At 37.9% G+C, this 13,058-nt stretch overlaps 1 protein-coding gene across 1 annotated transcript; it reads left to right on the forward strand.

Moving 5' to 3' along the window:
• Positions 1-1,292: 1,292 nt before the first annotated feature.
• Positions 1,293-3,026, forward strand: AGTR1 (angiotensin II receptor type 1). Its single transcript, XM_066326507.1, has one exon. It carries the CDS (start codon positions 1,342-1,344, stop codon positions 2,419-2,421), a length of 1,080 nt encoding a protein of 359 aa, XP_066182604.1. The 5' UTR covers positions 1,293-1,341; the 3' UTR covers positions 2,422-3,026.
• The last annotated feature ends 10,032 nt before the right edge of the window (positions 3,027-13,058 follow it).

Raw genomic sequence — 13,058 nt, forward strand, 5'->3', positions numbered from 1 at the left:
AATCATTTACACTGCATTACCTGCTTTCTAAAGTAATCAGTCATTAATAAGGAAATTATTTTTTGCAGAATACACAGGCCCTGGCAAATGAAACAGATGCCCTTTAGAGAAGATATCATACCCTTGCTGAACTTTTAATGTGATCCAGAAATAGAACTTCAGTTCTTGGATACATAAATTTTGTCAGCAACCGAAAAAGTAGTATGTTCCTCCTTGCTCCCTTCTTAAACTCTTTGTGCAGTTACTAATGTGCAAGTTCAGGACTTGTCTGGATTTTCACAGATTCTTTTTCTCTCACTAGTTGTTAAATACCGTAGTTCCAAGCCAGATGGAGAGCTAAGTAACTTCTGAATATTCAAGGTGTTTTTGGTACAACAGAATACTAGGTTGTAAGTTTTCATCTTTCTCTTTAATGTAAAAATTTTCTCAAAGAATTAAGTTTAACATATAGAAAGGAAATTCTAGTGATTAATCTCAGAGATACAAATGAGTACCTAATCCAAAGTCACTTATTTTCTTAATTCATTGCAATTTGTATTTACATACTTAATTAGTATTCAGAGTGCTTAAGTTTAGTTTCTGAGATATCTGAATAACTTACCTCATTAAATATGTTACCTATTTATGGAAAGAAAATAATCTAAAGACTTTGCTGAATTTGTAGTTATCTGCTATTTTCAGTCTCTCTTATTATTTTTTACATATGTTCACTAACTAGTATTATTTTAAATTGGAACTTTGTTAACTGAAAGAGGTTTTTTAGATTTCATTTATGTTAAAAGGAATCTAAAAATGTTCAGTCAATTCCTAACATTGTTACCTCTGTTTTACTCTGCAAAGTCTGTATTAAAATAGGAATTGGTTGATGAAACATTTGAAGATGGCTTATTTTAAAATTCAAAGACATTGACACATTGTGTTAGACTTGACAAAAAGCTTGACAAAACTTGACAAAAAATTTAGTTGAAAATTGACAGAACAAGAAGACACAGTCTCAGGCTGCGTCAAGGGAAATATAGGTTGGATATTAGGAAGAAGTTTTTCACAGAAAGAGTGATAAAGGACTGGAAGGATCTGCCCGGGGAGGTGGTGGAGTCACCACCCTTGGATGTGTTTTAAAAAAAGACAGGATGTGGCACTCGGTGCCATGGTTTAGTCGAGCTGTTAGGGCATGGGCTGACTCAGTGATCCTGAAGCTCTCTTCCAGCCTATACATTCTGTGATTCTGTAATTGTTAAAAATTAATCCCTCTCACAAATACTGTTTTCCTCCTCTTTTCCCCTCCTAGGTGTGAGCTTCCTATTTTCACCCTGAAACTAGGTTACAGCTGAAGAGTTCAAGATGATTCCAAATTACTCTACTGAAGAAACTGTTAAAAGAATCCACGTTGACTGTCCTGTTTCAGGAAGGCACAGCTACATCTACGTCATGGTTCCAACCGTTTACAGCATCATCTTTGTCATAGGCATCTTCGGGAACAGCCTGGTGGTGATCGTCATCTACTGCTACATGAAATTAAAAACAGTAGCCAGCATCTTTCTCCTCAACCTGGCGCTGGCCGACTTGTGTTTCCTCATAACCCTGCCCCTCTGGGCAGCCTACACCGCCATGGAGTACCAGTGGCCTTTTGGCAACTGTTTGTGCAAGCTGGCCTCGGCAGGGATAAGCTTCAACCTGTACGCCAGCGTGTTCCTGCTGACGTGCCTGAGCATCGACCGCTACCTGGCCATCGTGCACCCGGTGCAGTCGCGCGTCCGCCGCACCGTGTTCGTGGCCCGTGTCACCTGCATCACCATCTGGCTGCTGGCTGGTGTGGCCAGCCTGCCCGTCATCATCCACCGCAACATCTTCTTCGCCGAGAACCTCAACATGACCGTCTGCGGCTTCCGCTACGAGAGCAACAACACCACGCTCCGCGTCGGGTTGGGTTTGTCCAAAAATTTGCTGGGTTTTTTAATTCCTTTTCTGATCATATTAACAAGCTACACCTTGATTTGGAAGACTCTGAAGAAGGCGTATCAAATTCAAAAAAATAAGACTAGAAATGATGATATTTTTAAGATGATTGTGGCAATTGTGTTTTTCTTTTTCTTTTCCTGGATTCCTCATCAGGTGTTCACTTTTCTGGATGTGTTGATTCAATTACATGTAATAACAGACTGCAAAATCACCGATATCGTGGATACGGCTATGCCCTTCACCATTTGTATCGCTTACTTCAACAACTGTCTGAATCCCTTTTTTTATGTTTTTTTTGGAAAAAACTTTAAAAAATACTTCCTTCAGCTAATAAAATACATCCCACCGAATGTCAGCACACATCCAAGCCTAACGACCAAAATGAGCTCCCTCTCCTATCGGCCACCAGAAAATATCCGCTTGCACACTAAAAAGACTGCTGGGCCCTTCGATACCGACTGAGGCGTGGCACAAAGTTCTGCTTTTGAACAGCAGCGTGAAGCAGCAAGAACAACAAGATTCATCTGCAGTCCTGAACATCGCAGCTCATTGCAGCAACACTGGATCATCTCAGAGAAACCATACTGTAGAGAGCAGTGGTCTTTCATCTTGCATTGTAAAGAGGACTGCTTCATTCTCATTTTGGTTTTCTTTACTGAAAGCAGCGTAAGTGTTGGACAGGCGTGTCAGAGATCCTGCCAGCATCCCACTGTTTGCTTGGAGCTACGAAAGAAGGGGACGGAAAACTCCTAACTTTAGTTCACGGGTGTTTCAAAAGGAAAAGCTCATATAAATAACATGGAATACAAAGAACTTGATTTGCATATATGTGAGTTATTCTGTTGGAGGACTGGAGCTTTGTTTCTTGTTTTGTTGGTGGTTTTTTTTAATTATATAAATGTCCTATAATTATATTTATAATATATTTTCAAATATATGCTATATATAGAGGCCCAATTTTAAACTCATATGGAAATTTAAGGTCCTTGAAATTGGTCTTATTCTGATTTATGCTACTATTTTTTTAATGGTAATTTTTTCCATAATAATATATGCAATAAAATGCAGATTTATTTATTAAATATAGAATATATATATTTTTAGATTTATATTCCTACTCATACATTTCAAACATTGCTTCAGAAATGTACATTTATATCCCAGTGGGTATTTTTATAGTAGTTAAAAAACCCCTATATGTTGTAACAGAAATGGGGTTCACTCAGCCTTTTCTCGTTATAAGCCACCCTGACTTTTAAGAACTTTACATACAGAGGGATTTGACTCCATACTCTTTATGACTCTCCATACTCTTTATGACTAAAAGTAAAATTCTGTGTTTGAAAACATGAATTCTGGGAAAAAGCTGATCAGAAAACTTCAAACTATTTTTCAGTTATAACCAGGGCACTCAGTGAGAGAAGTTACCAACTAATCAAATCCACTCAGTTTTTCAAATTCCTGCACATTTAGTAAACTCATATGCTGATAAGCAAAAATGTGACAATGCTTATGTATCAGCTTAACTAATAATACTTCTAGTCCCATCAAAAAACTTCCAAGATCAAACTTTTCTCTTGGCTTTTATGGAATTTCTCTCCATTTATATAAAATTATGCCCAGGGTATTTGTTCCCTGTAGAATATTTTTTCATTTATATGGAACAAACTCAGATTTATACTAGCATAAATCAGAACTAAAGTCTGACTCAAACTCTCAATACAAATCGAGAGGGAAGCACTGTAGGAAGTTTCCACCAATGATATCCTTATATGTGTCCTTTTCACCTCAAATAATGAGCTACAGATAATATTTATGCTTGATTCACACCCATTTATTGTCCTCAAAAATAAATGAGTTCATAAGTACTTTTTGACATTACAAAACTTAAGAAAAAATCCAAAACTTTACGTATATCATGCAGAAAATTACATGCCCCTTGAGAACTTGCAGTATTCATAATCTTCAGAATCGTACATCTCATGTGGCTTTGTCTCAAGTAGTGAGTGGATGGATTATCCATATTTTCTGATGATCAAAATCAAAACACAACAAAACAGTTATTTCTGTAGTTTAATACTTTTTAAGGAAAAAATGGGACAACAACCAGGTCTAGAAATCTTCCTACTCTTTCATTTTCTTACACTAAGGAAAGTTTTTTCAGTTTTGCCTTTGTTCTTCCAGCTGCAAAAATGAGAACAACGTGTCTACTCATATTCATCACCAGGTACTGTGACAAGTCGCAACTTCTAAAACTGTACGTTAAAAAAAAAGCTCCTTCATTAAAACATTAATTTAATTGTAAGCTAGCATCTCAACATTTGAAGCCTGAACGTCATTTAACTATGCCATTTAAGGATATATTTAAATTGTTATGCAGAATATTTTCTATTTAGCTTACATCCTTACATGTGAGACATCCATTTGCTTAAATTGAACATGGCAATAACCCCACGCATTATCAATACCACCCAGAAGAGGAGCAGTGCCCCAGCACTCTCCAGGCTGACAGTGGACTGGCAGAGATTGCTGTTCACCTGTATATTTTGTTCATGGACATGCTGAGCAGCATTGGGAACTTCCCCTGGCAGAAGCATCTCTGTCCAGCCATAATTCTGTGTGCTGTGCTTGCCACCTGCTGGATGCAACCACAAATTTGCTTTATATCTCAAAAGTTGTTATGGGAAGAAACAGCAACACTTCCCTGCCACCTGAAGGATCTGAAGGTCTTCACCTGTGGCAAAACTCCTGTATGACTAAAACACAAATTTGTCCATCTGGGAGGCCACCAACTTCCTTGACAGGGTCTAAGCAAGCATTTCCTCATCACATGCTCATCCTTTGGTCACTGAAATCCAGTGCCCCAGTGCCCTGTTGTGGTCCAATCCCCAGTTTTGCTTATTTGCAAAACATTGGTTGCATTTCTACAAGAGCCGTCTCAAAGAGAAGACATAAAAAACAAAGCCATTGGTTACTGATCTTGACCATTTCAAGCCAGATCCTACAGTTTTAAGAGTCTGTGTTCCTAAGCTTCTGGTGCCACCTGCATCTGCCTGTGCCACGTGAAAAAGCAGGAGCATGCACATTCAGCTGTATTACTGGAGGAAAGGTAGGAAGGGATTGCACCTAGTGTGCTCTGAGGGCAGCACTGACCTTGAATCAATAGGCAAAGAAAGTGGAGGGGAATGCTTTCCTAAATAATGCAGGGACATTTTTGTTCTCCTAAGGAGTAAGAAAACAACCATCAGTTGCCAAATATGCTAGCTCCTTAAAAGAAAAACAAATGAACAAAAAACCAGCAAATCAGCAGATACTGAAAAGAATCCAGAGATAAAACTCTCCAGCAACTCTAATCAGGTAGCAGCAGAAAAGAAACCTTTTGGAACACAGAGTCACTGTGTACAGCCAGATGCTGCAATTTCACAACACCCCAAACTGACAGCTAAGGGAAGGGCCCACAGCACAGACACCCACACCACTTCCTTGGTGTGTCTGCATCCAAGGCAGGGGCTGAGATAGACATTATTGCTGAGCCTGACACTCTCCTGCCCATTTGGAGACCTGTGCGTGGGGCAGGCAGAGGGGACAGTCTGGCCTTTGCTGGGGACCCTTGGCCGTGTGGACCCTACCGAGGGGCAGGTAGGAGATGGCCAGAATATTCTTTGGTGCAAGGACCTACCCAGTGTCAAAAAGGAGGGAGTAACATTTGGCTCTACAGGACTTCATCATCTTTGGGGAACTTTGGGTTGAGCCCTCTTAATATCAAAACAAAATTGGCTGTAAGTTTAAGAACAAACTCCCACTAAAGAACACAAAGTTAATATGTGATAGTATGCAATTATTTTTGAAAGGAGTATCCACAGTGCTTTTCATTCCTGGGGTGACCAAAGTAAAATACTACAAACTCTTAGTCTGTCCTTGTACTCTTCTGTTGTGAGGAACCCAAGTCAATACTAAGGGGAACAGCATATAATCCCAAAAACAGGCATTACAACCCCTGTTCCATCACAGTTTTGTCTATTTGAATGAACACCTTTTTTTTCCGCTGAATAATTACTGAATTACATATTTGACATGTACATGGATAATATTTATTTCTATTTATTGTGCAAAAGTACTTCATATGACTCATGTTTTGTGCTCTACTCCCTACTTGCTTGCCCACTGTATCCCATCCTAAATCATATGTATAATCGACACTGGTTAGCCCAAATTCCAACAAAACCATTGCAGATACAGTGGGGATTAATCTGGCTTCTTGGCCTAACAAATTCCTCTTGTTTATATTGTTAATCAAGAGGTTACAGAGTAAGCACAAGATCAAAAGTCCTTTACTTTACCAGCATTACTATTTAGGTGATAGTTTCCACTGTCTACTTGAAACGGTGACAGCAGCAGAGAATGCAGTAAGTTTTCTAGGTTTGGTTTAGTTTTGCTATAATAGCTTCAGCAAAGGTTTGTTTTGATAAATCTGACCTCCTTTTTAAGTACGCTAAAGTGCAGGTATTCCCAGGGAAATATTTGCCATTGAAAGGAGAAACAAATCCTTGGGAGAGGGTGGTTGAAGGCCTAAAATATTAATTGTTAAATGTAAATATTTATTTTTAGTTTTGCAACAGACAGGGGAGGGGGGAGGGGGGTGGAAAACACACATACACAAAAAAAGAATAAATCTTTCATCTTAGTAAAATCTTCCGGAAAGTTTTGAGAGACTCTAAGTTTCTTAAAAACATCCTGCTCATTTTGGAACATGTCAAACCGCTCCTGCACCACTCAAAAGGTCAGGGCTCTTCTGCATTGCTTTATGGGCTTGGCCAGACCCTGATGCCACCAGCTGGTGCCAAGGGAGGGCTGTGCTATCAATCACTGGCTGCACCCCAACAGCCAAGGCTGAACTAACAAAGCCTCAATGTCACAGCCCAGCCGTCAAGCGCATTGTCACCAGCGAGCTCTGCAGCGGTGGCAGGACCCTCGAGGGATGGGGACAGATCAGATCATGTCTGAGAACAGCATTGTGTGCTCTTTTGAGTGGACTAGTGCCACGGCCTCCAGCTTTGTAGTTGGCAAGTAAGATAACAAAAAACTAGGTGTTATTTTCATTTCAATATTTTTGTGCAGTTGTAATTTGTGACTTGCGGATGTTAAATGTTTTCTATTTCAATAGATACGGTTTTATGTCATAGTTTACCTTGATTATATAACAACTTTTATTGTGTGAAGTATTACCAAAAACATATAAATAAATGTCTTTGTGAAAGCCATCTTCACAACTGTGTTAGGCACCCAAAGCAAAGAAATCTGTTTCTGTATTGTTGTAAGTACTATACTGTTATCTGTATAATTACAGATAGATTGATAGATGTATATATATCTATCTTAGGCAATATCATCCTTAACCTGAACAGGTTGTGTCTGCAATTCATATTGGAGAGGCTACCCAGCCAGCTCCAAAATCACATGTAGAAGGGCAGTTCAATGATTCTTTTCTGTATCCCAGAAGAGACTAAGCTAGTAAAGTTGACTTGGAGTGGAGACTTGCTAAGTCTCTAATTTTCCTACATACAAGTTGGAGTTTGAAACCAAATTTAGGCTTAACCTTTTAGAAACTAAATTCAATTTTAGGGACAGATTTACTTAGAATACTGTGTTAAATACAGGATCACATTATATTATGAATAGTGGCCTTGAACAGCCAGACTCAGGCTGCCTGTAGCTGAGTATTCAATGTAAATATATCCACCTAGAACATAAGCAGTTCCACATTGTACTGTGTGTGGCTGCAGTGGAAACAGCACCAGGCTCCGGCATAATAGGAAAGGGACTGGGGAGGAGAGGAGAGATTGACAGTTAAAAGAATGGTAGATTGGATTCTGCCATTTCCAATTCGTATGAAAATAAAATAGAATTTTGTCTTGCATAGTAAACTCCCCTTCATACCATGTCTGACAGTGTCATATACTGGAAATAGTGAAAAACAGTTAAAGGTTGGGCCTGTGAAATTTTTATAGCTTATCTACTGCATGACTTGTTTTTCCTGTATATTAGTTATTCCTCAGCTTTGTGTATTGACAAGTTTATGTACTGGTGGTGTTGTTAGGCTACAGTTAAGCAAAAGCCCTGGGGCAGGAGGAGAGACAGAGCCACCCCTTGGAGCTTTATCCTGACGTGATCAGAGGTGAAGAACTATTAGGATAGCGTGGATAGCAAAGTTGCTGAAAAAATACAAAATTGTAAAGATAATTAACAAAAACAACCCCCCAAAAAACTAAACCAGAAAACAAAACAGAAATAAATTAATTTTGTGAAAATATGTATCACAGTAGTGCTATGCATATTTAATTTTTTTAATCACCTATGAAACAGTAAAGGATTCAAAATAACTTTTTTTAACAAGTTTATATTAATTTAGTAATTTTAAAGCTTTTATAAGGATAATGTTTTGCATTGTAAAAAGCAAAAATGAGAAGCAGGATTCCAGACCCAAGGCCCTCCTTCTGTACAGCAGCACCTATAAAATGAGGCCATGAGTGTGATTTGCTGGATGCCTTTCAAAGGCAGGAAATAAATAAGTGCACATGAGATGTAATGTCACCTGCCAGAGCATTGTTCATGTTGAATCTGATTTTTGTGGTGCGATTATTCAAGATACAAATGGAAAGAAGCAGTAGAAAGCCATACTCTGTATACTAGACTGTACTATACAGTGCCATTTTTACATGTTAGATTCTGAAGAATTATATTTCTGTTATTTTTTTATTTTCTCTGCTTATCTATGATGGCTCTTTATTTTGTCATCTGTGATTTTTACATGAGAGTACACAGCAGATATGCACTGTTCTGATTTAAAAAACCACCATATTTTCAATAGTGTTCTGTCTAACACAACTGCAAAACCAGTAACCTTTTTCACAGAGGCATCTTCATCAGACTGGTTGGATTTGGAAATACTGAAAATATTAAAACAAAATAACTTTAAGTAAGTGTCACTTTAACTTGTTCTTCATACATTATATTTAGACTGTTTCTTTCAAGTTTTGTTTCTCATTAACCCTACAAGTAACTGTGTTTTTATCTTCATCTCAGCAAGATGGAGGAGAACCATGTACAGAGTCTGACATGAACCTTTGATTCTAGAAAATGTACATTATCTGTACAGCTTATACCCTGGAAATTCTAAAGTTGCTCATAATTTTTTTTATGAGCAATGTTTGTGGTTCAATATCCTGTTCATTAAAGAAGACTTCAAACATTTATTGGACAAAATACACTGTACTTACTGCTTAAGCTTAGATAACCAATAATAATAATTCTACCAAAGGATGTACTCTTACAATTCCTTTCATGTGGGATTTACCACTAATGTGCACATCAAATATGTTTTAAGAGCTTGACAGATCAGTACCAAAATGTCAACATTCAGTACTATGACCCTGAAATATGCATTTGATTTAAATGTGGAACCGAATCACAATACTGTCAAGATACTAGAAAAGTACACAGTACACAGTGCATAAAAAAAAAAAAAAAAAAAAAAAAAAAAGAAAGCCAACAACAACAACCACACCACACCTAAAGGCATATTCCAAATTTTATCTCAGTTCCAGCCCAAAAGTCAACTGCAAACTTTTCATGCAAGATAAAATTTTCCTTACACTTCACTGCTTATCTTGGAGCTGTTTAAAGGCTAAATTTTCTGCCAAGTTAGTTCAATTATTTTGACAAGGTTATTCCATGACAGAACACGCCTTTATCTCTCCTGACATATCATTTGATTGATGATCTGGTTATATCACAGGAGAAGCTGATCGACGCTGCAAAGCTCCAGAACTTCAGCTACAGGGAGATCACCACCGCGGCGCTCAAACTTGCACAGCAGATTGGTGTGCACAGAGCACAGCAGTGCAATCCAGTTTCACTTATTGCAAAATAAAATGTACGCCCCTGGCCCCACACAGCCATGGAGGCAATGAAATCCTGAACAAAAATTATCACGGGCAGAGATATCCCTGAATTTCACCTCCTATGCAATACCAGCAATGCCTACAATATTTCCCTTGCTGATAACTGCCAGCCAGCACATGCCATACACGCCACTGCTGCACTGGAATATGGACTAGAACCAACACTAGGGCTTGGGTTTGTTTGGAAAAGCCTTGTGTTTAATTTATCATGTCTACACTTAAATTTTGGGCTTTCCACTCTATGTTTTTCTCCTAACAGCTATGCATGAAATATTCTCTGAGGGTTAAGTCCACTATAGCAGTGGAGAAAAACACATGGGCAACAATAACAATTTGCTCCAACACATGCTGCATTAATCCCACGTTGTTTTTAAATATGTGTTTTCACAGAAAACAAAGGAATCTAAGGCTTTCCCTATATGTTTTTAATTTGGGAAATGTTTGATTTCCCAAAAACACAGAACAACTCTCAGGAGGTCTCTAACAAATTTGAAAACAACCAAACATTCTTTTGTACAAGCTTTGAATCACAACTTAGACAGCATTTTAGATGTAAACTGCTGACCGCGCATTTGACAGGATTTTGCTGGCAGATATTCCAGTATTTCTTTCAGAGGGCCTCTGAGTAACAGGACATAAAATATTCTTCTAACAGAGGGTAAAAATTAAAATATACACTGAACAATCAGAACTGGAAGACAGGTCAATGCAGGGGTGGTTCCTAGAGCTGCATTACCCACTATTAATTTCATTACATTGAAAAAGGTATGATTTCAAGCTAAGAGCCTCTCTAAAAGGTAGAAGTGGTCTGAAGGCTCAGTATTATTTTAGGCTCTTGTAAAGATATAAATCTTCAAGAATTATAGGAAATGAAGTTGCAAACATGCATTTAAGTATACTTTAAACCTCTTGATATTCTACATTTCAACCTTCAAATTGCACCTTGTAATTGCAAGCATTGACATTGATGCAGAGAAGTCAAAGCAGGTCTGTAAACACTGGCCATAAACCTGTCACAGCTGTTACTGTGTGCAGTCTAAACAGCTTTTGTAAGGTTTCTGTTGGGCGGTGCCAAAATCTGTTTTGTTCCCATCTAAAATGGTATTGCTTTATGGACAAAATTATAATTGTTAGTCTGGTAAATGAGACTTTGCATTTTTAAGATTATGGGGAAAAAAGAGAAAACTGTGAAATCACCCTTAGGGCACAACACTGAATAGTTTTAAGAATATGCAGCGTGGCTCTGGTGTGGAGAAGAAATTTGTCAAATGAGCAAAAAACACACACTGACTCCTGTTCACACTGATGTCAGCTGGAATTTTGTTACTGGCTTCAATGAAGAGACAACATTAGGTTCTAAAACATATCCCATGCTACTGTTCACTTCAGAAATGGATTAAGAATAGCATCTGAAAAATCATTTTATCTCCTCTAAGACAGACATGAAAATCTAACATGCTTTGTGCCATCATCTGAAAGGATGAATACAAAATAGATCAAGGCAAAATGATGGAGCCAAGCATTTGATCCATCTGCTTGTAAAAGTTGCTTTAAACGCTGCCAAGCCAATCTAGAAAACACTAAAAATTTAAACATTCTATTTCCTTATGCTGTGAAGCATCTTCCTTGCCATCTTCTTTGGTTTGGGCAGTACCCAGCACTTCTTTGTAGCATATACTAATCAGGATATTAACTTGATGTGATTCAGCCTCACTAACAGAGTTTGAAGTAATTCGCATTTAAACCATGTAAAGTGTCACTCAATAACAGAGACAGTGGAATAAAGTCATGAATTGAGAGGAGGAAGGCAGGAGAAAACCCCAGCAGCATAAAAACTTCTATTGGTACTTAAGTGTATTTTTCCCTAATTGAAGCAGAATTCATTGGAACAGCTACAACTCTATGACAAAGATCTGTAATTAGCCCTTAAGAACTACTGTCATTTTCTGACAGTTCAGAAGCTGCTTTTGTTTATTTCAGGAAATGAAACATCAAATCTGCTTTAGACTATCCAAAACTGAATACATAGGTTAACATCAGCTAATTGCCCAGCGCCAGCATTTTCCTGAAGCTCCCCCTGTCAAAAAGGAGACTTATAGACTAATTTATGATTATAATTCATTCTTGTAACCCAGTCAGAGTTTTTAAGTAGCAATATGCACTTCAGTACCTCGTATTTAGATCATGCTGTGCAACAATAGAAAATATACATCAAACATAGTGAAGGAATTATCAGAGATAAATTACTGTTAACAGTTTTAATAAATTCAGTCAGAATTAATGTCAGAGAGATGTATGTTATAAAAAGAAAAATCAGTATTGCACAAAGTCATGCCTGCAGAATGTCATCCAGGCACTTCAACAACATTTGTATCATGATACACCTTTATCTTAGTAGCTAAAATTTACTTCTACGCTGTCGTGAAATGTAAAATTATTTTCATTATCAAGTTCATACAACAAGGCTTGGGCAGAATAGAGAATTTCTACAATTCTTCATAGCAGAGACCACATTCAGACCCATCATTGCATTCTTTTTCGGTCACCTATTCAAAGAAAATATCCCTGCAGCAACTTCATTGCAATACTGCCTTAGCAGCCTAATGCAGAACAGCAATACTGAGAAATTGTCAGTGAAATGGTAGGAGAGGAATGTGTGTGTCTGTGTGTTCTGTTTTTTTTTGCATGCCTGTTTGGTTCAGGGGGTCGAGAGTAGGGGTTCTGCTGGTAGGGGGTGCATTTACTACAATTCTTTCCTCATTTAGAAAAAGCACAGACCTCAGGGTCTGTTTTTCTCCTTTGTTTCACATACTCTTAATATATTAAGGTATAGCCCTTTCTATTTTGTCTTCTTTTATTTCCCAAACAAGGTTCTATGTCTTGGTATTCTCTAATGTTGTTTCAATCTTGTCTTTGACCTAATTACATTATTTCAATAAACTTGGAAAAGTCCAATCCTAACACTATAACCCAAAAAGACGCTCAAAACTTTTCAACAGCTCACTCCAAACACTGCTGCAGAGCTCACCATCAGCTTGTAACCATAAAGGAAGGTAAAAATACAGCAGTCTCCGTCCCAATCAAACAAGGAGATGCATCTACCAAACACATAATTATTACAGACCGTCACCTCTCTCC

This window comes from Sylvia atricapilla, chromosome 10 (assembly GCF_009819655.1).
Source record: "Sylvia atricapilla isolate bSylAtr1 chromosome 10, bSylAtr1.pri, whole genome shotgun sequence".
Lineage (NCBI taxonomy): Eukaryota > Metazoa > Chordata > Aves > Passeriformes > Sylviidae > Sylvia > Sylvia atricapilla.